Raw genomic sequence first — 27,500 nt, 5'->3', positions numbered from 1 at the left:
CGATTCCTGAACTTGTTGATGCTTCTTGAATCGATAATTTGATTAGGCAACTTATTCCATAAGAATGCAATCCTGTTTGTAAAGAAGTAATATCTAGCTTGGTTTTTTGTAAATTGTCTCGACAGTCTTAATTTAGAGCCTCTAACATTACTTGCAGATCCTTGTGCTAAAAGGGAATGTGGTATGGCTATGATATGAAACCAATTTACTTTATTAAACCCCTTGAATGCTTTAAAATATTGCATTATGTCCTCTCGTTGCTTTCTTTGTTCTAGAGTTAGTAGATTGAGATATTTTGTAATCTAAATTTCTTATTGCTGGAACAAGTTTAGTTGCTCTTTTCGGGACGGCTTCTAGAGCCCTTATGTCTTTTTTTTGAAAAGGATTCCAAACAGATGCACAGTATTCCAAATGAGGTCGAACAAAGGTTGTAAACAATCTAACAAAAATAGGCCCCGTCCAAGATTTAAATGTTTGCTTAAGCATACCTAGGATTATAATTGCTTTATTTATTGCATGTCTGATGTGGTAATTCCATTTTAATTTGTTAAAAATTATGCCAAGATATCGCTCAATTTTTGTTGTTTCAAGGTTAAAAACAGCTCTAATATCATCTTTCATAGTGAAGTAACAGTTATCTAGATTTTTGCTTGGTTTTTCACTGAATTTCATAATTTTACATTTCTCAATATTAAAGGTCATCTCCCATAGCTTGGACCAGTCTATGAGGGCGTCAAGGTCATTTTGAACTGATATGATATCCATATTGTTTTTGATCGTAGCAACGAGCTGGCTATCATCTGCAAAAAGCTTACAAAAGTTCTTGACTATTTCTGGCATGTCATTTATATATATCAAACACAGTAGTGGACCAATAACCGATCCTTGTGGTACCCCACTCGTTACCTTTGCCCAGTCGGAATACACACCACCCAAGACTACTCGCTGTCATCTACTTTTTAAAAAATTAGAAATCCAAGCAATTAATTTTATATCAAACCCATAGTCATTAAGTTTTATTTTCAGTAGTTCGTGGCTTACTCTGTCAAAAGCTTTGGAAAAGTCTAGTAAGATTAGGACAGCCATAAACTTAGTTTCTCTGCCTCTGTAGTTATATCTTACACCTCTAAGAGGTTTGTGGCACAAGATTTACCACTAACAAACCCATGCTGGTGAATAGATAGTAGTTTGAGTTTAGTAAGGTGCTCTGTCATGTATTCTCTCACTAATCTCTCCATGATCTTACTTGCAATTAAAGTCAACGAGATTGGACGGTAATTTACTGGTTCAAGTTTACATCCTTTCTTGAAGATGGGTGAGATATTTGCATCTTTCCATAGCGAGGAAACAATACCTGTTTCAAAAGCTTTGATAAATATATAAGATAATGGAAAACTCAGGTTCTTATAACGTTTTGAAAGAACAAAAGGATGTAACTGGTCTACTCCAGGCGGTTTCGATTTGTCTAAGCTGCACAGTAGAGTGGCTACTCGAGTATTACTAAATAGAGTTTTACTGTCAACATAAGATATAGTTTGAGTTTTTGGTTTGAAATCCAGCATTAATGTTCTGTTATGGGTCTGAGTAAAGGCTTTATAGAACTGTTGGTTTAAACAATGAGTGATATTTCTCTGTGATTTGTTTCCTGTCAGCATTAAATACTGCCTTGATATCAGTTTTTATTTTTTTTTGTTTGTTGGTGTAGGAGTATAAGATTTTAGGATTTCGTTTTGCATGCATTGAAATACTTTCTTCATATTGTAAAACTGCTTTATTTACTAATTTTTAAACTAATTTACATTGTTTGTTAAATTCAGCTTTAAGCTTACCTTTATTTAATTTAGATGCTGCAATCATCTTTTTGAAAATACATAATTTATATCTTGAAGCTTTTTTGATATCTTTATTCATCCATCTGGGTACTGATTTGAATAAGTCGAGGGTGGAGAGGGATTTTATGGGAACAAACTTCTTAACTAGTTTGTTATAGAAGTCAATGAAAATATTACAACATTGGTTAGCGTCTTTATCATAGAAGATCGTATGCCAATTAATATCATTAAGTGCTTCACTTATAGCTTCATAATTACCACATTTGTAATCTTGTAAATTTCTTTGATTATTTTGTGGACAGAAAAGATCTTTAACTCCATATTTCCACAACAATGTCTTGTGGAACTGGTTTTGCTCTGTGGATCCGATATGGGGGCTTATTTCTACTGCATATATACGATCAGGATCATCAATTAAAATTATATCAAGAAAGTTATGCTTGAAAGTAGGTTTATAAAGTGCTTGTAATAAAAAACAGTCATTTTTAGTTTCTAAAAATTCTCGACTTGAAATTCGTCCTTTACTACAACAAATACTTCCTGTATCATCCCAAAAGATATCAGGATAGTTTAGATCACCCATTATTAATAAGTTAGTTGAATTTTTTCCATCGACTAATCTATGCGCTTCTCTAATCGAGTCATTAAATATTTTGTTTAGGTCATATGAAGCATAAGGGTTAGGCTTCATATGACCTAAACAAAATATTTAATGACTCAATTAGAGAAGCGCATAGATTAGTCAATGGAAAAAATTTAACTAACTTTTTAATAATGGGTGATCTAAACTACCCTGATATCTTTTGGGATGATACAGGAGGTATTTTTTGTCTGTATAAACAACCAACTAAAGTAGAATTTGAACCAATGCTGACCTTGCACCAAATTTGCTCACTAACTAAGTAGAAAGGATCAATCTCATGAGATAAAAGATCATTTTGGACATAAATTACTACTCCTCCACCACTGATAGTTCTTCTATTATTGAAATAGGATGTGTAATTTTTGATATTGCGTTCAGACGTACTGTTGAACCAAGTCTCAGTAATGCCTATAATGTGCGGAAAACTAAGCTGTTCAATTCTTACAATGAACTCATCCCATTTATTGCATAAGGATGTTGCATTAAAATAGAAACACTTTAAAGAAGACATAAAACTTTTCTTTTCCTTAATTTTTATTAAACAATTTTTATGCATGTCCTTAGAGTCACTGACTTTCTTTTTGTTTGAGATCAATCCATATAAGTGTGGCAAAGCGTATGCCCCAATAACCTTTCTTTCCATACTTTGTTCCCCATTTAAGCCTCCCATTTGATCCTTCGACTTCGTTTGGAAGGTCATTGTTTCTATCGTTTCTTTCAATTTTAAGTTTGGTTTCAATTAATCTTTCATTTTCAGTTCTGTCTGGCATTATGTATATATTTTGCAAAGCTTCAAAATGTTTCAATTCTTTAGCGTTAAGGATGGCTGCTCATTGTGTGGCATGATCCTTAAATTGTAAGAGTATTAACGGGAAAAAGGACTTTTATCTACTTTCTTTAGGGATTTATTCAATCGATTTCCTGGTGTTGTTGTGTCTTTATACTTTTCTGGGTTTACCATTACTGTTCACCATAGTCTTTCTTTTTTTTAACCTTACTTGTTTTTTAACATCTTCTCTTCTTAACTTTAGTGCATTGAGAATTTGATCAACAATTTTGATGTCTGAATCACTTTCCACTGCATCTTCTGGTACTCCTTTGATTAAAACATTGTTTTCAACTGTTTTTCTCTTTTTTTTCTTTCTGGATAGTAGCAATTAGTGCTACATCATTTTCTTTAGAGGCTTTTCCAGGATTTAAGAAACTTGACCAGATATCTGCAGAGCTGAGAGCATTGGTTAGTTGATTACTTGGAAGTTTATTTTTTTAAATATTTATTTCATCGTCTTTAAGTCTAACTGTTTCTTCAAGTGTAGTTACTCTACTTTGCAAGCTAACAAGTGATTTTGCAGTTATCAGAAGCCAATTATATAGATTTTTTGTTCCATCAGTCCATCTTCCGTCAAATTATGGCCAGGTAGACTCTGCCAAAGGATCCATTTTATTGAGTGTCATCTTTTAGGTAGGAGGGCTACCACCATAATACACTGGATTACCTCCGGGTCATGTACTTTTAAAATTATTATTAGTTAGCTTATTAACACAAATAGAACTGTTTGTTTTTTTGTGTTTTTTTCCGAATTTTTTGTGTTTTTTTCTTTTTTCATATAAAAATATATAAATATAAATATATGTATGTATACAAATATATATATATATATATATAGTTCTATAGTTTGTTGGCTTTAGGAAGAGCGGAAGGAAAAAAGTGATTCTTACGCCAACACATACGTCACTTTTAATTACTTTTGACTTTCGTCCAACATTTCCGTGTTGGACGAAAGTAAAAACCATTAATTTAATTACAAATTAATCGTTTTTTAAAAAAACCACAAAAACGCAAATTTAATTGACCAGAATGTTTTTAAAAACATTCTGAATGTTTTTATAACATTTTGAATGTTTTTAACAATATAAACAATGTTTTTATTTTTATTTTTTTTAATAAAATGTTTTTATTTTTATTTTTTTTAATAAAACGTTTTTATTTTTATTTTTTTTACTGTAAATCATGCGCGGAGTGTTGCTACATCGACTATCTTATAGCCTGACTCGCAAGGGAGTGCTGCTACATCGACTGACAAATAGCCTGACTCGCAAGGGAGTGCTGCTACATCGACTGACAAATAGCCTGACTCGCAAGGGAGTGCTGCTACATCGACTGACAAATAGCCTGACCCGCAAGGGAGTGCTGCTACATCGACTGAGGGTTTGGTTGGGGCAGGCAGTCTATCATTATTAAAAAAAAAAAATTCCGGTCTTGCATTTTAATTTTTACTTTTTGTCAACAAAATATGGAAAAAACTTTCGGACAACATCTAAGGGTTCTATATATATATATATATATATATATATATATATATATATATATATATATATATATATATATATATATATATATATATATATATATATATATATATATATATATATATATATATATATATATATATATATATATATATATATATATATATATATATATATATATATATATATATATATAAATATACATGGGCAGTTCGCATCTTTCAACTTATAAAGCGTTTCAATGATTCCCGGCAAAAAGTTAAACTTGTCTACTAAGGAAAAAAAAAAATCCTCAAAAAAGGAAATAAAATTGTAACGAAATTTCAAGTTTAATTAAATAAACTAGAAAATTTAATAATTAAAAAAAGAAAATTAAAAATATTTTTTTTTTGTAAAATTTTTATACACATTGAATTTTTTTGTTTTAGAGTTGTTGTTTTTAACTACCAAATTTTATACAAGTTGATGAAAAAACATATTATCTTTTATAAGAGTTTAGCAGCAATTAAAAGTTTTAATATGCAGTTTATTCACAGTTTTTATCAGTCCTTATAATAAAGACACTAATTTGCTACATACGCTAGAACTATGAGAAATTTTGTTAATTTTTTTTCTTACATTTATTCGTTTTGAAGTCTTTTTGCTTTTAAAATTTTTTTTTGCTATACTTGATGTTTTTTCTCAATACTTATATAATAAGAAAATAAATTGCTATTTATTTGTAAAATATATTATTTGAATAATAAATTTTATAATGACAAAATAATTTAAATAAATGAAAAACATGGTTTCTTAAATAAATCTATTTACTGCATTTAATGCATGTCTGAAATTGTTTCATTTTTATTACCAATGTTAATACAAATTACAAGAAATAATGAAGGTAACGATTGCTCTGTTTGAAAAAATGTATTTAAAAACTTTAAAAAAAGTTGCAAATAGACTCCTAAAAATTTCGTTAAAAAAGTTCTGTAAATTAACAATGCACTAGCCCACAAGCTTTTGGAGCATCGTCAATAACAATAGTTCATCAGTAAATAAACTATTGTGGTTTATACAATGTTTGAATAATCCAACAAAAGTGCAGATGTTTCAATGGGGGTATTGAAAAAAACTAAATATTTTATATTTAAATATTAGTATTAATGACTTTTTATTCTTTTACATGAAAAACTTCTTAAAAAATTTTTTTATTTTCACAAATAAATAGCAATTAGTTTTCTTGCTTTTCTGTGCATTGACAAAAACAGTAAAGTTTAGCAAAAGCATTTGAAAAATAAATTTAAAAAGTTAATGTTTCCAGCACAAATGATAAAGTATTTCCTTATATATTGATTGAAAAAAATCGCAAAATTGTATATCAAAAAATGTTTTTATTTTCATTATATATTTATCTGCTTTTTTCCTTGACTTGTATCAATTTTGATAGTGGAAAATAACAATTGCCCTAAAAATAACAAAAACAAAAATAGTATAATGTTTAGGTATATTATTCTTTTGAAAACATTTTTCTTATTTTAATATTCAAATTTTCAGCTTTTTTTTTTAGATTTTCTATTTCATATAGTCTTTATTACTTTTCTTCGAGGATTGCTGTTTTATTCTCTTGTTTCTTGTAGCTTTATTTTGCTGCATTTTGCAACTTTATATTAAAGCATATTAAAAGTCTATAATAAAGTATATAGTTAAGACTTACCTTACATATATATTTAATCATTATTGTTGTAGTAATTTTCTATATTAGAAGTTTAACTTCTATAAGCTAAATGTTTAAGGAGACCCGGCTATAGTAGAATAACGTGGAAGAGAACGAGTCCTTATGTCATAGTTGTTTTTTAACTCGATGATCAAATTTACAGCAACTACCAAATTTCTGATAAATTCTTGTTCAATTTTATAGTAAAGTTCATGAACTATATGATATAAAATATCATGCAGTTCATGAACTTCATGAACATACTTGACATCGAACTTCATGAACATCGAATTTCATGAACATACTTGGATTTTACTTTTTTTTTAAATTCTTTTGAGTATCCAAGTACAGTTTATTTAGGAGTAGCTTGACTAATCTGTTCTGACCATTTGAGTTTATTTTTAATTAGGATACCCAATGTTCTCACAACAAATACAGCTTTAAGAGGAATGCTACTACCATTTGTGTCCATCATTGTCAAGATGATATCAATTTTTGTGGAACCACCGTGAAACTTTAGAACTTTGCATTTATTTATGCTAATTTCCATGCACTAAAGTCTTGAGTAATTGTATTTTGTTATGATTTATTTTGTAACAGTTTTATTGTAACACTATTTTATAACTAATCAAAAGATTCAGATCAAAACATTACTGATTTTACATTTAATGATTTTTTTAAAGATTTTTTTAATAAAGTTATTTTCTTTTGATTATTTTTTGTTGAAACGTTAAGAAATCTGTTGAAAGAAAAACATTGCTCGACTTGAAGTTGAAGTTATCGGAAGTTTGACTTAACGGAATGAATTTATCAGTAATTAATTAGACAATTTTAAATGGCCAAAGCAAGCAGTTTGCAGTTATAAAAGTTTGACTTTTTTTTATCAAGTTCACTTTCATCTAGGCTGCAGGCAACCACTAATTATGTTTGGAAAAACAAAAAGCTAAAAAGTTAAAAAGTATTATAATTTTTAAAATCTAAGTAAGCTATAATGATCAATAATAATGAGGGATTTTTCTTTGTATCTGCCATACTTTATTTGCGTGGTTTGTTTCTGTACTCTAAAATACATGAAAAAGTATGACTTTTTTTTATTAGATACCCATTTTGTTGTCAAAAATAGACTGAGACCCTTATCCACAATTCTGCAATACTTTTTTAAACAAATAAAAAGTACCAAAATAAAACCGCTAAATTTTGCTCTTCTTAAGTAATCTTTAGTAATCTTAAGTAATCTTAAGTAATTTTTCTTAAGTAATTCTTCTTAAGTCTAAATCTTAAGTAATTCTTCTTAAGTAATTCTTCTTAAGTAATCTTAAGTAATTCTTTATATATACCTTTGTTATATAAGCCAAAACAAAACAAAACAAACCCTTTAAAAAAACAAAATAAATAAATGCTAAGTAAATAAATAAATGCAAAGTGTTTTTTCGTCTAAAAAAAAGAAAAGTAATCATATTATTATGGGTAATATTACAGTAAGTAATCATGCAATAGGTAATATTACAAAAGGAAAAAAAAAATTAAAAAACCCATAATAGTATGATTACTTACTTTTTACAAAAAGTAAAAAGTAATATACTATTATGGGTAATATAACAGTCACTACAGGAAAGTGGTTAATAACAAATATAGATAGTGACCAACAATTGTAATGTTAGGTAACAAAAAACACTTTGACATTATGACAGCCCTCAGTATCTATGTAAGGATTCTGCAATGTCTGCATAAAAATGCCACTAAGTTTTACTGTAGCACACAAGCATCAACATTTTTGGCATGCTGAACTCAAAGTTATATGCTGTCCTAAAATCAGAGATGTCAGAGTTCTTTTGGGACTCCATATCCCTATTTATATTTCTATTTTTTCCTGGTCTCTGGTGTCTAGAAGCTTTAAACATGTTAGTTGACTTATGATCTGCTATAAGAAAATAGATTCATGAGATTTAATGACTTGGAACTTACTGTTTTAAGCTCAAAGTCCGAAGTCCTTATCACCATTCTACCTAAGGACTGCAAAGTGTAGTTATATTTAATGATTGTTTTAAAGCTAATGATTGATTTGTGTTACTTGTAAATAGTTGCATATGTATATAGACGTATTTGTATATAATATAAAGACATAATTGTAAATATCAAGAGAATTAGTTTGTATATAAATTATGTTGAATTGTATTAAGATTCATGAGGCATATTATGCTCAACTTAAAAAAGTTTTTTTTGATGTGATAAAACAAGCTATTTCCACTAAAATGTCAAATAAAGTTGATTTAAATTTAATTCCGTAGTATAGTGGAAACGATCAACAATCAGTTGCAGAATGGCTGGAAAAAGTTGAACTGGTATGCAAATTAATTGGTGTAACCAATCTGGCGAGTGTTGTTCCCCTCCATCTCACGAATGGTATATTTGCAGTATATCAACAGTTAGCAGAAAGTAATAGAGAAGATTTTGTCCGAATAAAAGAGGCATTGCTAAAAGCATTTGCCATTAATGCATTTACAGCTTACGAACAGTTCGTTATAAGAAAGTTAAAGCATGGAGAGGCAGTTGATGTTTATTTGGCGGAACTGCGAAGATTACCTACGCTGATTGATGGGCTACCAGACAGAGCAATTGCATGTGCCTTTGTTTCTGGGCTCCCTGAGGAAGTTCAACGGATGCTAAGATCAAGTTCTTGTATGGATAATCTTACTACTATACAAATATTTGCGCGAGCAAGGGCACCTATGATTGAAGAACGGCGTTACCTACTATATGTTTGGACAGTAACTACATTGTTTGGGATGTGTTGATCGACTCAAGGTGTACCTGCTACATCATTTACATTAAATGTGCGCAAAAAATTACGAAGAAAGTAGTTAGTGTGGTAACTGTAAATGGACAACAACAAATATGTGAAGGCGTTAGCCGAACTCGAATTGTCACACCAAATGGAAATAAAGTTTTTGTGGAAGCACTTGTGGTTGATTTCAAACCATTTAGTTAGTGTTTTTTGATGGGTATGGATGGAATAGTGGCTTTTGGTGGAGTATCAATATTTGCAACTCGTGATGTTTGTTTTAAGGGAAGAAATGAATCATGTTTACTTGGACTAAAAAGTGATATTCCAAAAGATGTCAGTAATTTGAATTTAATAGCTTGAGATTTCATACCTTCATTTGAGAAACAAAATCAAGAATGGATAATTGTGAGGAATTGGAATAATAATTCTCAACCTGAAACTCTAGCGAATAAGATAGTTGATTACACTATCCCTGTTGGCATAAAACACGATTATAAAAAAAAAATTAACGGTGGATAGAGAAAAAATGGCTGCAAAAGTACAATTTGAAGAAACACGGTCCAATAAAGGGTTTGGTTTCTCTTATGGTAGTGGTTAGTCTTATGGTAGTAACAAAGGAAAAGTACAACCAGTATTAGACTTCAGGGAGCTGAACACGTTTATTGAAGCATTCATTGCAAACACAGATGCGTGTGCTGATAAACTTTGAGACTGGAGACGGTTTGGAGAAAATGTTTCATAATTGATTTATCTTCAGCTTACATGCAACTAAAAATCAATGAGAAACTCTGGGCTTACCAAACTGTTGTGTTCCGTGGACAAAGATTTTGTTTTATATGTTTGGGATTCGAACTAAACGTTGCGAAAGTCATAATGAAAGCGGTATTGGACAAAGTGCTATCACAAGGCGAAACAATCTGGAATGGAACTTCATCATATATTGATGATATTTTTGTTAATGAAGACATAATACCTGTTCGTCACGTACTTGATCATTTGGCAATCTATGGGCTTTATTGTAAGCCAGTGGTCTGCATATCCGATGGAGCAAGAGTTCTTGGTTTACAAGTTGGAATAAAAAACAAAAAGTTGTGTTGGAGAAGAGATAACAATTTTGGCGAAATTCCGAGTACGCCAACAAGACGTAACATCTTTTCTTTGTGTGGAAGAATGACAGGAAATCCTCCAGTTTGTGGTTGGTTGCGTGAAGCCTCGTTGTATGTTAAAAGAACAGCAAACGCCCTGATAAAAACATAGGACAAAAAAATAAAATGCAATTTTCTGGGAAAAATGCTGAATGATATGGTTAAAAGAACACGAAATGACGATCCTGCTAAGGGAATTTGGAGTGTTTGTAGTAACGAGGCAACAATTTGGGTAGATGCTAGTTCAATAGCACTAGGCATGGTTGTTGAGGTTGATGGCACTATAATCAAAGACGGTTGGTTAAGAAAAGATGACACAACACATATAAACATGTCCAAACTTGATGCAGTAATTAAAGGACTAAACATGGGCCTTAACTGGAAAATGAAAGTTTTGCACATCTGCTCGATTCAAAAGCGGTATTCCATTGAGTTACCAATGCACTCACAGGAAAATCTATATTGAGGACAAAAGCATTAAATGAAATGCTGATAAGAAGAAGACTCCAGAATATTGCAAATATAGTGAACGAATACCAACTCAAAGTAGATATTAAGCTTGTCGCTTTGGAAGTTAACTTGGCCGATGCTCTTACTAGAGTGCCCAATAATTGGTCAAAATTGGTTGATAAACCTTCTGAAATAGCAGCAAGTGGCATTATTAGTACTTTGCTATCTTCCAAAGAAATCAAGCATGTTCATAGATCTACAGGACATTATGGCGTGAAAAAAACATTGTACTTCATTTGTAAAATCGACCCGTCAGTGAGCAAGAACGAAGTAAAAAAAGTGGTTGAGAAATGCATAGCCTGTCAATCAATTGATCCAAGTCCAATAAAATGGCTGAAAGGGGAAATAGAAGTAAAGAGAACGCGGCAAAGACTTGGCATGGACATAACTCATTATGAGGTTGCAGCACTATCTTACTTTAATCGACTGTGGACCTACATGGTATGCAATATGGCGATATCTTAAAGATCAAACCAGCACATGTGTTATTCAAGAACTAAACTGGATATTTCTCGAACAAGGAGGTCCGGATAAAATACTGACGGACAATGATACTACATTTTGAAGCACATTATTTTCGCAGTTTGTAAATAAATGGAACGTTAAACTTAGAATCAGGCGCGCTTATGCACCTTCTGGAAATGGAATTGCAGAACGATGTCATTGAACAGTCAAAAGAATGGCGAAGAGAGTTTCGTGCAGCATACTGGAGGCAGTTTATTGGTGTAACATTAGTTCAAAAGATGGTTGTAAGTCTTCTACTGCACCTGCAAATAAGTTATACCAATATGAAATTAAAGTAAGAGGAATTGATAAAAACTAGAACGCACATGATTCCTATAAGAAGATAACCAATAAATTCAAACTTGGTGATAAAGTATGGGTTAAACCCCTGGATAACCAATGCGACTCTCAATATATAATCAGAATAGTTGCAGGGATAATCTCGGAGCAAACGGTAGAAGTGGACAAAATGTGTTGACATGTTGATAATGATTCGAATGAAGATCTTGGACAAGTAAAAGATGACAATGATTTAAATGAGGATCCAGAAGATGATGAAGAATTATTTGTTGTGCTGCCTGGAGAAAAAACAAACAAGACACTAGTGTTACGTAAAAGCACTCGAGAAAGGAGGGCTCCTGAGCGTTTTAGTCCTTGAGACAAGATGGTCATTATGACCAAGGGGAAGTGTAAAGTGTAATAATATTCAATGATTGTTTTAAAGCTAACGATTGATTTGCGTTACTTGTAAATAATTGATTATGTATATAGGCGTATTTGTATATAATACGAAGATGTAATTGTAAATATCAAGATAATTAGTTTGTATATAAATTATGTTGAATTGTATTACAATACATGAGGTGTTTTACGATCAACTTAAAAAAGTTTTTTTTGTTGTGATCCGACAAGAACTTTGGGTTCAAAATTTCTTTGTTTTTCTAACCTAAAATTCTTAATTTTTTTCCCATAGGTAGTGCATAAGCTTTTTTTCATATTTTAAGAGCTCTTGAATACCAAAAGCCAGGAAGAAGTAATCTTTTTGTGACTCTCAAATGTGGAGTCCTTTTTTTTGGACTTAACATCTCTGTCTATAGTAATAATGTTCAAAAGTAAATAAATGTAATAAATATTAATAAAAATTATTACTATATATTAAATTTTTTAGTCAAATAATTTTGTTAAAGTCAGACAAGTTTTCAACAAAGTTGTTCAACTAAAAAATTTAGTATAGTAATAAATATCTCCAACAAAATAACTTTCTGAAAATTACCATGTACAATCAAATAAAGTTTATTTAATACAAATGTTTCATTCAAGTGAAAAAATTAAGAAATAAAATTTATCAGCCTAGTAAGGTTATTATTCTAAATCTGCATAAAAATGTGTATATATATTTAGGGGCTATTCTAGATAAAAAATTTGGGCAGTGGTACCCTCGGTCCCGCAAAAATTTAGTGGAAATATTGCAGAATATAGGAGTCTTTTTGCAAAAAAAACAATGGCTGCTGCAAAAAATGTAAAAAAAAAAGTCCTCAATTTATAATTTAGGCGGCGCACAAATACGGTCATCACTGTTAAAAATGGTCTAGAATAGCCTTTGATATATATATATATATATATATATATATATATATATATATATATATATATATATATATATATATATATATATATATATATATTTATATATGTATATATATATATATATATATATATATATATATATATATATATATATATATATATATATATATCAAGGGCTATTCTAGATATATTTATATATATATATATATATATATATATATATGTATATATACTATCTATGCTTTGAGTCAAGTTCTTTAACACATTCAAAAATGACTTGGGTACCTAAAACTATAAAACACAAAAAGCCATCGTTATCACCAAGTTCTCCAAACCTATCATTCATTAATATTTGAGGTACTTGTTCTTTGTGAGACTAATTTAAGTTTGGCTGTCTCATCTTGTGATCTTAGTATTAATGGTTATCTTCCTTTAATTCGTAAAGACTCTAATAGTCACTTGGGTAGAAATCTTTCATCGTCCTGCTGATAAATGTGCTTCTTACATAACTTCTTGGATTCAGGCTGGCATGGAATCTTTTATTCCCTCTCGATGATTCTGAGCCTCACTCAAGCCTCATTCTTCTCCATGGTTTACCTCAAATTGTGGTGCTACAATTTCCAATCGAAACCATTACTTCCATATCTATCAGCATAACAACTCTTCAGAAAACAGACAACTGTTTACTATGGCTAGAAACCATTGTAAAAAAGTTTTGTCTAACACCAAAGCCCACTATTCTCAGGTCATGAAATCTCGTATTTTTTCGCTAAAATTTGGCTCTTGTGACTTCTGGAGAATCTTTAACAGTATCAATAATAAGGGCAAATCTGTTTTTCCACCTCTCTTGCACAGTTCAGATTTTGTCCTCTCACCTAAAGAAAAAGCTTAATTGTTTGCTAAGAACTTTTCATTAATATTATCTCTTGATTCCACTAGTTGTGTTCTACCTGATATTGCCAACAAACAGGTTGATCCATTGCTTGACATTATTATTACTCCAGCTTCTGTATCTAAAGTGATTCTTTTTAGACTCTTTTACAGCCTGTGGTCCAGACAACATATATATATATATATAGGCCTTCCTGCCATTCTGAGGAAATAGAGTTGTAAAGAAGTTGTAAAAGTAGAGTTGCAAAGAAAAGTAGAGTTGTAAAGAGCACTGTCAGTTGTATGGAACAAAAGAATTTGTTCAAAATATGGAACAAAAGAATTTGTTCCATATTTTGTGCACTTGACTTCACTGGTGTCTTTTTCAGCTCAATTTACAACCCCAGATTAATCAACCCCAGTTATACTGTAGTTCGATTTTTTTGCTGCATTATTGAAAATGTTTTATCTTCTTCATACAACTGTGTGTATCTTTTGTTGACAAGTTGAAATGTTCAACATCTGCTTTGAAGGCTTTTGCTTTTATACAGCAGCCAAGTTTTTGGTTATATTCTTTTTAAAAACATATAAAGTTTTCTTTCAGTATTCTTGTTGGAATCTCGTCCCTTCCCAGATTGTTAGTTTTGGTTTGACTGTAGGTCAAATACTCTTTTTTGCAACTTGTTTTTATTCTAACTGATGGAAAAGAACCCCCCTGAAGTATTTATTTAGAAATAGTATTTTTTTTTCTACACAAAAGAAGCCACTATATAAAAAAAAAAAGTGTTTTTTTTTTTGTGTAGAAAAGTTTTCTACTATGTTGGTAAGCATTTAAAAAAGAGCAAAATCAAGTAACATTTAGTGGTTGTGCAATTCCGTTTTTTGTGTGGGCTTGCATGACCAGTAAATATTACTTAATTTTTAATAAATGTTATAGGGCATTTCCATTTCTGTGCATGATTTTTTTTTCTTTGTTTTTACAATTAAAAGCTGGGACCTATTGCAATAAACATCTATTATGATTATCTTAAAGAATAATTATAACATAAATATTTTTATTATATTTTAGGCGACCTAAATGTTTAAATATTTATATTTTTATCATTAAAAATTTTTTTTGTGATAATGTTGCAATATTTTGAAAAATATACAATAATTTTCTAAATGCTATACTCTAGCTAGAAATATTTGAAGACTGTTATTTTTCATTGAAAATATATTAAATATGAGTTAGTAAAAAAAGATATAATATTTCACTTAAAATACTCACAAGCAATTTATTTTCATAAAAATAACTAAACTTGATAATTTTGCAACTTCCTTTTGTGACTTTCGTGCATGACCATACCTAAACTGATTTAAACTATTGTTGTGACTGTGATGGTACATAGTGCAATCCTGTAACTCTCTGGAAATCTTTATTAATATATAAAAAATTAAAAAAAAAAAAGTATACTGCTGAAACTTACATTTTCAGAGGAATTAAAGTTTGTTTATCTTTTTTAGAGTGTATTTATTTGCATTTTTCTGTTCTGTGCATGATTCTGTTTTAAACTTAATTTCTTCTTTGATAATGAATGTATGCCATTCTTTGTTTACAAAATGTTTATATAGATTTGAATTTAATGAGAGTAAATGGGAGCTTATTTTAATATTATAATAATAATAAACAAAAGTGATTTTCAGGAAATGTCCCATATGGCTTTTGATGAATTTCTGATAATCAGAAACCAATTAAAACTTTCACATTGCTTAAACAATATGTAAAATTCATAGATTGTGTATAAGTTGTAAAAACCCAATTGCGAGTAAGAGAAAGAGTAGCCCATAAACGCTGATCCATTTAATTTATAAAAAGTTGCTTTAATTTCTCTATAATGTTGTATTTAAATATGAAAATAGTGATATGAAAATCTCTGAAACCATAAATGCTAAACTTTTAAAGAAACAAAACATGCTTTTATATATTATATTATTTGTAAGTTTACTTGAAATTTTTGCATTAAAAATTTATAGTTATGATTAAAAAAAAAGATTACTAGTGACGAAAAGCAGATGTATAGATTTAGTTGTTTTAAAACTTTTGTTTTCTTTTTTCTTTTTGTGATCTTTTTTTAATCTAAATGTTTACCAAATGATTAATAAAATATTTCTTTACCATATCTTTAGGAACCACTGAAAGAAGGGTATCTTCAGAAACAGAATGGTTGGCTACAGGTTTGTTCATTTGTCTAAACATGTATGCTTATAAATGTGAAATAGTTCTATATTTACTCGAAAAGATTATAAGATTAAAAAGCAATTTTATTGCGTTAAAAATTCCTCCAAAAACATGAAAAAATATATTTGCATTACAGAATTCTGTTTATAATATAACTTAAAATAAAGTTTCAGCTTTTCAATTAATGGTTGGGCATCACAATTAAAACCTTATCAAAACTAGTCTAAATTCTAGGGGTAACCAACCATCAGTCATTTAGATCATTGCATGAAAAAATGAGACTTGAGTGACAGTATATACAAATTTTAATGAATCAGTTTCAGCATTTTTGTAAAATTTAAATATATAAACTGTCTGGTATAAAAAGTTTATTAAAAAGAAGATAAAAATAAAGAAGTAATTATGTGGAAATAACAAATTTTAGGTTTTAGTTGAAATAAAAGTTTTTATATTGTTGTTTTTAACTCCTCATTGTTTCATAATAATATCATAACCCCCTGCTATTTATAGCATTGTGATATTTGACTATATTACAAGGTTTAATACAAATTTTTTAAAAATATCTGAAAGTTTTGCACTTAAAGTTTTGATTATTATTTATTTAAATTAAAACAAAATTGGTATTAATTAGCATTTGATAATACGATTTTTATATCAATTTTGTATCTTTGATAAAAATGTTGGTTTTAACAAAATCGTTTAGATAAAACAAGCAAAAGTAATGATTAAGCTTAGCAGCAGAAAATGAAAAGGCGAGGAGTGAGATTCTACTTATAAATAAGAAAAAGGATAAAAGTACCCATGCCTGTCTGAATCCCAAAGATTGCAGATTAAGCATACATGTCAACAGAGAGATTTACTACAGTAACAAAGTGTGGTCTACATTGATCTAAAAAAGCATTTTTTTTTTTATCAAGATATTATTTCTAGTGATTCTTCAACTAAGAATCTTAAAGCAATGGAGGTTTTATGAATCTTATGCAATGGAGCTTTTATGAGTCTTAAAGCAATGGAACTTTTATGAGTCTTAAAGCAATGGAGCTTTTATGAGTCTTAAAGCAATGGAGCTTTAACGAGTCTTAAAGCAATTGAGCTTTTATGAGTCTTAAAGCAATGGAACTTTTATGAGTCTTAAAGCAATGGAGCTTTTATGAGTCTTAAAGCAATGGAGCTTTAACGAGTCTTAAAGCAATGGAGCTTTTATGAGTCTTAAAGCAATGGAGCTTTTATGAGTCTTAAAGCAATGGAGCTTTTATGAATCTTAAAGCAATGGAGCTTTTATGAATCTTAAAGCAATGGAGCTTTTATGAATCTTAAAGTAATGGAGCTTTTATGAATCTTAAAGCAATGGATCTTTTATGAGTCTTAAAGCAATGGAGCTTTAACGAGTCTTATTGCAATGAAGCTTTTATGAGTCTTAAAACAATGAAGCTTTTATGAGTCTTAAAGCAATGGAGATTTTATGTCATTTGTCATCTCTAAATAAGCCTCTGTCTAAATAAGCTATGTTGTACTAGATTACATATTATCATTACCAGATTGATTCTAACTTGAAATAAAAGGTAAAAGTTAACAATAATTTCAACATGCAACACACAATTGATTGTATCTCATAAATTTAAAGTATAGCGTATACTTTCAGTTATAATTCTAGTACATAAAATTGTATATATAAAAGTTTATAGAGTAACAATTATGCAAATGAACCTCAAAATGAACCATGAGCAGCGATAATGCTAACAGTATGAACATTAAAAATAAGTCTTTGAATTATTTCAAATATATCAATTAAGTTATCTATAATTATGCCTAAACATTTAAAAGTTTGAAAAAGCATAAAATAAAAGCTTGATCCGCTTGACAACAAAACTAAAGTATGTAATATTTTAGTTTTGTTGTTAGATGAACATCCACCATGCAATTGCATGAACAAAGAAAATTTCCCAATGAAAGGAAAATATTAGAAAAAGTATATATTGGCTTATCAGAAGGCAAATAGAAGAAACAATGGGCTAACTATAAATACTCCTTCACAAATAAAAACTGAAAGATTCAACAAAAAATAAATAGATATTATCCTACTATAATTGTAAATTGTTTATTAATAATATTTATAAGTTATTGATAATTATTTTCAATTTTTCAAAAAATTCTTTTTACTGTTTGTAAATAGGTTTTATTAACTCTTGGTTTTATAGGGGTGGAAGCAATACTATTTCAAGATATATTGTGGAAAGATCTGTTATGAAAAGTCAAACTCAAATTCAAAAGAAATTATGGTCAACAAAATATGTGTTACAGAATGCAGTGTTAACAACTTTAACAATAGTTTTGAGGTATAAGGTTTTTTTTCATTGTAGTAAATATTAAGAATAGTTTTTTTATTTTAATTTTCATTTTAAAGATTAGAAATAATCAAAAGTTCTTTACAATGCAAAAATTTTGGATTTGTTGAAAAATGAAAATTATATACATGGAAGGATATGTTTAAATAATATGTAAAAATATAATATATAATAAATATCAAAAAATATAATAAGTATAAAAATATGATAAATATAAAAATATAATAAATATAAATATATAATAAATATAAAAATAGTAAAGAGTTAAAGAGAAATATAGGAACTATACTATAATAAATGTATTAATATGTATTAAAACCTTTCTTGGACTTTTTAAACATGTCTTGTGCTTACTGGGATAATTCAAAAATTAAATTACTGGGATATTAGACTTATATATCCCAGTAATTTAATTTTTGAATTTATATCATATAACTATTTTCATAACATCTTCACTTCTAACAAGGTTGCAAGCAACCACTACTAGAGTTGGAAGTTACTGGAAGAGAAAAGATAGAGTTTATAAAGCAAGATAATGATTAACTGGCTTATCAAGACAAGCCAACACAGCGAACAATACCACCTTAGATGTGAGAATTTCTGGCAGATCGTTAATGTAAATAAAAAAAAGTTTGGAGCCGAGAATAGAATCTTGAGGAACCCCTGAAGTTATAGGAATTGAAAAAAAGTGCAGTCCATTGAGGACAACTTTTATACTATCATTGGTAAGGTAGGATTCAATAGTCTTGAAGATAATACCTGAATCACCATAAGAAAAAAACATGTGGAAAAGACCAGCATGCCAGACTTTATCAAAAGCTTTATAAATGTCAAGAGCAATAGCCTTAACCTCTTCACATCTATCTAATGCCAATAAAACCTATCATTTATTACCGTTAAAAAATCAGCAGTAGGATGAGAAGATGGAAATCCATATTGATGATCAGAAAGTAAGTTATTAGATTCAAGATAAAGTGTTTGTTAATTAAAGACTCAATAACCTTGCTTATGATAGAAAAAAGTCTAAGGATGGTAGTTAGACAAGTCAGATTGCTCTCTAGAGTTTTTGAAAATAGGGATAACAAATAATTACAGTTAATTTCTGGCAGGCTGGAAAACAAGAATCTGATAAGTATTTGTTAAATAATTTTGATAGTATAGATGACAGCTCTAGAGAACATTTCTGCAAGACTATAACAAATATTTTGTCCAGACCACATGTAGAAGAGTCTAAGCAAGAAACCACTTTAGATACAGAAGCTAGAGTGATATGAATTTCAAGCAATGGATCAACCTGTTTGTTGACTATATTAGGTTGGATGTGATTAGTGGAATCAAGAGATAAGATTGATGAAAAGTTCTTAGCGAACAATTCAGCTTTGTCTTTAGGTGAGGTAACAAAATCTTAACCATGCAAGAGAGGTTGAATAACAGATTTGCCCTTATTATAGACATTGTTAAAGATTCTCCAGAAGTCTCTGGAGCCTAATTATTGAGATGAAATATGAGATTTTGTGACCTGAGAATAGTAGGCTTTGGCGTTAGACAAAACCATTTTTCAATAATTTCTAGCAATAGTAGACAGACATCTATTTTCTGGAGAATTGTTTTAGCAATGGTTATGGATGAAATGGTTATGATTATAAATTGCAGCAGCAAAACGAGAGGAAAACCATGGAGAAGAGTTAGCCTTGACCTAAAATTGTCGAGAGGGAATAACAGATTTTATGCCAACCTAAATCCAAGAAGTTACATAAGAAACACATAAGTCAGCAGGAAGACAAAAGATTTCTACCCAAGGGCCATCACGAAGAAAATCACAGAAAGAGTCTCAGTCAGCTTTAAAATAGTTGTAAGATTTCAATAATAGGGGGATCCTGATGATGAAGTAGAATGAGAGAATAGTTTTAGAGAGATCAAACCGTGATCAGAGGCATCTAAGAGTGAATGTGGAGAAACTGAGCACTGACTAGGATCAAGAACTAGGACTAGGAAGAAGACACAAGTCGAGTAGAAAATGTTAATAATTCAGATTGTCTGGTAAGCAAGTTGGAAAGTTGACTATTTGTGTTAGAGATTGAGAAAGGCAAAAGTTGTGGACCTTAACACATGCAGAGTCACTGACACTAGAACCAAGTCATTCAGTGTGAGGAGCATTAAAGTCACTAACAACAACGAATATTGACTGAAAGTGAAAGGGCTTGGTTAATTTGATCAGAAATAACATAAAAAATAGTGCAGACTTAAGATGAAAAAGAACAATATAGAGCAAAGAGAAAGGTGACAGAGTGAAGTGGTGCTAAATGGAAGCACATAAAAGATTAGTCTGTGGATTCAAACCTAGTTTCCCAACAAATGGGAGAGTTCTTAAGAATGTAATTACCCAGGCCAAGAACGTGACTAATGGAGTTTTTACAAATTAAAGGAAGATAACCATCAACATTCAGATCACAAGATCAGACAGCTGAATTCAAATTAGTCTCACAAATAGCAAATAGGTCTAGTGAACTTTGCAAGAGATAAGAAACAGAAACAGAAGAAAAATTGCTTTGAAGACCACAAGTATTAGTAAATGATAGATTTAGAGAATGTGGTGATGACGATGGTTTTTTGTGTTTTATAGTTTTTGGTACTATAGTAATTTTTGGATTTGTTAAAGAATTTTACTCAAAGTATTGGTAGTACTAATTACACTATGTAACAGTCTAAGCAATTGTCTCATTATTATTTATAAACCCAAAGCCATAACAAAGGGCTCAAAATGTGGCCTCAATGCATACCAAAAGTATGAGCAGGGACACCATCCATGTGCAACGTGGCACTGTTGGTCCTTTTATATCTGTTGATAGAATCAGTCTCTCTGAGAGCTACCACAGAGTTTGGGAAACCTGACTACCAGCCGGCCTCAGAACCATAAAACTGAGTTTTAGAGCTGCACCCTCATCAGGAGATAAAAGAATGAGTTGCCTAGCCATAAAAACAGAAACCTAAGCAAAACCCATGCATTGAGTCAAGAAGATCCAGCATTCAACATATTAAACTGGAAACAATGTATTCTAAATACATCTACGCCAGCCTAATAGATAAAGAAGGGGTGCAAAGTTGGTCAACAGATAGAATCTGTTTTACCCAAAAATATTTTGTTGCAATTTAAAACAAAACACTTTTTTTTTTGGCAAGCGCTTTTTTATGCGCTTTATATATACCTGCAATCAATAAATACCAACAATAAATAAATGCCTGCAATGAATGAATACCTGCAAGGAATAAATACCTGCAATGAATAAATACTAACAATAAATAAATACCTGCAATCAATGAATACCTGCAATCAATCTATACCTGAAATGGATAAATACCTGTAATGAATAAATTCTTTACTTAAAGTACCATACGTAGCGAAGATTCAGAGTGCAATGTAACCAATTATGATTTGTTGTTTACCCTAATGGTCATAACAAAGTTTCCTTGTTTTAATAATGTCATTGAAATTTATTTTAAATTAACAACGCTAACAGAAAAAAACTACAGTTACTTTTTCTATCCATTTGTATATAAACATAATAATGCAAAGTTACTTAATAAGCTCAAATACACTTACAATTTGAATGTATGACTTGCTGATCTTTTAATTGGAAATAATTTTTCTTTAAGTACTTACCTAAGATAGAATGAGAGAACAAATTTCTTGTTTACTGAGAACCTTTTTAGTTATAAATATATGTTATTATGTAAACAAATACATATATTACAAAACAAAGAAATATATATTTATATATCTAAATATGTACTAAAGAGATCAGCAATTACTATTAGTTTTTTTAGCTAAGTTGTTGTCAGCAATTGTTTAAACAAAGAAAGACATACACACAATTTTTATATCTATATGATATATATTTAATGGCCTTCATTAAAAATTGGTGTTTAACATAAAGAAACATTAATTTATCGAATTTATTATGATTATTTTATTGTCTGTTTATTATACCATAAAATTCGAAATTTGCAATAACAAATATAAACTCACACAAATAAATTTAGATATCACTTGCTTAGTTAAAAATTAGTGAATGAAGTGACACCTTAAAAAATATATATTTATATTAGATAAAACATAGAAAAAATATTAACATAAAAACATAAAAGAGAAGAAAGAAAGTTAAAAAAAATAAAGCTCTAATAGAAAATGATAATAATAATAATAGCTATTATTATATAATATATAATATATTATAATAATAACAAAGATAGTAATAATATGTATAATATAATAATAATAATATTTTATAGTATAAAATAAAGGAGAATTTAAAATTCTTTATCTCCTTAGCTTTTTTTTCAGCTTAAAGAATCACAAATATACAAAAAAAGATATTTTTATTTTTAAAAAACATGCCACCTAAAATAACTAAATTTTACATGTGACAACTTTGTATGCTAAAACACTTTGGCTTTCATAATTTATGCAACTTCATTCCATGGAAATTTCTATGTTTCCAAATTTATATATAAGTAAGGAAAATTTCTGTTTAATTTGATAAATTGGTATTTTCTATACTAATTTACTTTTAAGGTACAAGGCACTCTCTGATCTTTTTATTTCAAGTTAGAAGAAAACAAAACTCCTTAATAAAAATAATTTTGAAAATAAATAAAAAGTCCTCAATAAAAATAGTTTTGAAAATAAAATTTTTAATATACTAGTTAGTTATAAATCATACTTTTACTTAGGTAATAGTTGGTAACTCAGAATTAATTTTATCATCTGACACCCGTAAAAATATGGAAGAATGGATTACCGCATTTAAAATGTGTGGTCAAAAAAATGTAAGAATTGTTTTTTCCTTATATTTATTCACTATGCATTTAACAAAATTTTTTTTTAGTTGTTTTATCATATTATAAATTCATATTATATTTATATTATTCACTAGTTTTTATATTGTTTTTTAATTTTTCAGTTAAGTATATACTAAATTTGTTAAATTAGTATATACTATATTTGTTAAATTAGTATATACTAAATTTGTTAAATTAGTATATAATAAATTTGTTAAATTAGTATATACTAAATTTGTTAAATTAGTATATACTAAATTTGTTAAATTATATAATAAGTTTGTTGTTTCTAAACTTAATCTGGTGCATATTCTAATGTATACTAAATTAGCTAAAGTAAAGTTGTGTAGACTAAGGGTGCACTGATGCCTACTTTTGACTGATATGGATGATGGCAGGCTGATATGCCAGTGTATCAGCTGATACATTGTCATTAGCCTCATATTTAAATTTACAGTCTTAATATAAAATAGAAGTTTCTAACTATATTATATAACTATATTGTTGATTTCTAACTATATTATCTTCATTAAATATTTAGTTATGTTATCTTTAAAAAGTATTAAGAGGAGGAACATATGGTAAAAAAATGACCATCCAGTTTAAGATGGCATATGAAAACATTCAAAAGTTATTCAGAATAAAGAAGATCCAAAATGCTTAAATATAAGTAAACACATAAAAAAATCTATGTTCTTGGATCTACTTGTATTAATCAATAAAGAAAATGATAACAGTAAAAAGTATGATGACAATAATTTAATAGAGAACATATTTGATAAGCATCGGAGATGGGTATCAAGTGAACCAAGAACATTTTTTTTTATTATTCACATTATTTGCCTGATTTTAAACTTCTTTTTTTGATATCAGTTTTAAATATAGTTTATGTATATTTATATATATGGTTTCAAAGAAGAATGTTTTTTTTTAAATGATGATTTTTTTTATTGGAAAATATTTTCACACAAAAGTTTGTCATCTTTTTTGCTGCAAGTTTAGATGGATGAATCAAAAATAAAATTAAACTATTAAAGTGGGTAGCCCCTTACAGAAATCTGTTTAAAAGTTATTTTAAAAAGTTTAGTGGCTGCACATATACTTGTACAGTAATTTAGGCTTATACAGTTAAGTTATTTAAGTTACATTATGTTTTTATACTAATTAATTATACAGTCTATACTAGCGGTGTACCCCTTATCTCAGATATTTTTTTTATCCAATTTTTTAAACTTATTTTATTAAAATTTAAGTTACCGATTTATTTGGAACCAATATCATAATAATCTACCTCTTACATCCACTAATTTATTTACTTTCAGAGAAAATTGTCATTACTAAGTTACCAACTGCATTAAGTTATCTTTGCATAAGCATAGTTCTGTTCATTACAGCTATGAATCAGTACAATATTATAACATAAAATCGTTGAATGATCTTCTTACTATATATATCATTTAATATATATATATATATATATCATTTAATATATATATATATATATAAATATATATATATATATATATATATATATATATATATATATACAAATAAATATATATATAAATATATATATTTATATATATATACAAATTGCTATTATTATTATTATTGTTATTATTGTTGTTGTTATTATTATTGTTATTTTTAAATATTTTTGTTGTTATTAGTTATGTAATAGTAAATTATTGCCATAGTCAGACTGTTATAATCATTTTTATTAGTTTTTTAGTTTGTTTTGTTTTTAAAATATTATTCCTACAATTTCCATTACTAATTATTACTACTATTGTTAAATGATTATCTTTCTTATTGATAAATAGTTGTTATTATTATTATTATTATTATTCTATATTAATTAAATATTAAAAAAGGTTCTGTATAAATATCTTTATATTTGAAGTCTTTATTTTTTAACAAAGACTTAATTTAAAAATTTATTTTTACAAGTTATTATATTCGATTTATAAATTATATTAATAATTGATTTATCAGTTTTCAATTATTTATTTTAAGCATCCAAAATTCTGTGGTATAAAATTTAATTGTAAAGATCATTAATGGTTAGAAAAAAGACCCACCTTTTACATCTGTGGAGTTTTTTTTTAAAAAAAGGCATTGAATTTTAAAAACAGCTTAAAATATTTTTCATAATTGTTCTAGCATTATATTATACTTTATAGGAGCAGAAAATATTTTTATGGGATTTTTTTTTACTGTTCTTGTTTTTCTTTATACATTAATTATATTACAATATATAAATTATTATTTAATATTAATTCTTGTTCTTAAATAAAAAATTTCATAATTAAAACATTTCTTATGAAGGAATAAAAATTAGTGTAATTTTTTTTATTCAAGTAAATTGTTTGAAAATGTTTTGATTAATAAAATATTGTGCTTCTTTAAACAAGCAATAGTTTTAAACACTGTTAATTCTTAAATACATACAAGCAAAAGAAATGCCTCATTTAAGGTTTTCCTGAAATATTGTTAAAGAACTTAAGTACAATATAAAAGTATTTGTCTGAAGAAACATAAACATATGTTGAATTTTGTATAAATGTTTTTAAATGAAGTATAAAAAACAAAGATAGTTTAGTAATCTAGAATTTATTTTTTATTTTATTTTTTATTTGTGAACATTTTTTTTTTTTTTTGGAATTTTGTTTCACTTACCAATAAATTTTTTTTCTCTTTGTAACTTTAAACAAAATTTATTTAATGAGTTTTTTTTAACATTATTGTAAAATATTTTTTACAATAATGTTAAAAAAAACTCATTAAATAAAAACAAGTCTTCTTTTATCAATAAAATAATATTATTAAGATAAAATATTGAATTAAAAAAAGTATTAAAGATGTAAAAGATGTGAAAAAATTAAAAAAAAAAAAGTGAAAGGTTTGCTTAATGGTTTGCTTGCAGATGCTTTTATATAGAAAAATATATATTTATATATGTTTACATTCTCTTTTGTATTCATTTGCAAAAAGATTTTCTTTACATTCCATTCTCTATTTGTTCACATTAAACAATGCAGTGTTTCTTTTTTGATATTTGCATTTATAGAATTTTTGTCATTTATTTATTTATTTAATATATTTATTTTTGCACAAATCTTTCTGGAGAAAAAATAGTTTAACAGCCTTTTTAATTGATAGTTTTTGGTGTTACATTGCTAATTATTAGAAGTAATTAAAATTGACCAAAGTTAAAATAAATAAGCAGCAGATTGTTGTTTATTAACAAAAAAAAACCACAATTTCAACAATTTTTGCTTTTATTCTTTTTTGAAGAGAGTTTAGCAGATTGTTTTTGTGTCTGTTGTTTTAAACAATGAAACATTAAAAATAAAAAATAGTTTGTTTATTGTTTCCAGTTTTAAATATAGTTTATGTATATTTATATATATGGTTTCTAAGAAGAATGTCTGAATGTTTTTTTTTTTAAATGATGAATTTTTTTACTGAAAAATATTTTCACACAAAAATTTGTCATCTTTTTTGCTGCAAATCTTTTTAAAAAAAGAATTTTTTTTTTTTTTTGTAATTATTTATATCTATTTTGTATATGGAATATTTATTTATGAAATTTTCATAAGTATTACTGTTAATAATGATTTAAAAATATATTACTCTTATAGATAAATGCACCTAAAATAAATCTTCTTTAGCAACCTATTCACTAACCTCTTCATTATTATTCTTAGCCTTAATGTAAATGTTTTAAAATTATTTTACATGGCTTTTCTAATGACTCCCAATCCAATTTTAACCATGTATAATAGTTGTGATGAAGAAGATGATACTCAAGAAGAGAATTATTTAACAAACAAAAAACAATTAACTAATTCAACTATAATTAATGATACCATCAGCTATATTAAGGTAAATTTTACAGATAAGTAATAATAACCAGAATGAATTTTTTTTTGTAATTATTATTTTAAAATTTATAGGTATAGTAGGTTATTATTCTTAGTATATGAGTATATTTATATTTATCTATATTGTTTATATTTTAAATAAATATAGCTAAAAAAATAAGTCCATTATTTTTTTTACCTATATTTATTTATACTGTTTAGTAAAAAATACAATAAAAATATTAAGGTATTATTTATATAAGGTACTATTTATATAAGGTATTATTTATAAGATTTTATGCATTTAATGGTTTGATTTCCTTGTTGAAAAAACTAATGCTGAAATT

General features: G+C 27.9%; 1 protein-coding gene across 5 annotated transcripts in view; it reads left to right on the top strand.

Annotated features, from left to right (window-relative positions):
• LOC100213305 (diacylglycerol kinase eta) overlaps window positions 1–27,500 on the top strand; it is a 113,538-nt gene that overhangs the window by 9,032 nt on the left and 77,006 nt on the right. For 3 of the 5 annotated variants that reach the window (XM_065788633.1, XM_065788631.1, XM_065788632.1), the window contains exons 3-5: window positions 16,052–16,099; window positions 18,302–18,439; window positions 23,180–23,275. In XM_065788633.1, coding sequence (XP_065644705.1) covers window positions 16,052–16,099; window positions 18,302–18,439; window positions 23,180–23,275 — 282 coding nt within the window. Of the gene's footprint in view, window positions 1–16,051; window positions 16,100–18,301; window positions 18,440–23,179; window positions 23,276–26,927; window positions 27,176–27,500 lie in introns of those variants that run through there. The other 2 variants (XM_065788634.1, XM_065788635.1) reach the window with 2 other exon arrangements.

Source organism: Hydra vulgaris, chromosome 01, assembly GCF_038396675.1.
Source record: "Hydra vulgaris chromosome 01, alternate assembly HydraT2T_AEP".
NCBI classification, from domain to species: Eukaryota; Metazoa; Cnidaria; class Hydrozoa; order Anthoathecata; family Hydridae; genus Hydra; species Hydra vulgaris.
Note: the sequence above shows the minus strand (reverse complement) of the source record. Positions and strands in the feature narration are given on the sequence as shown.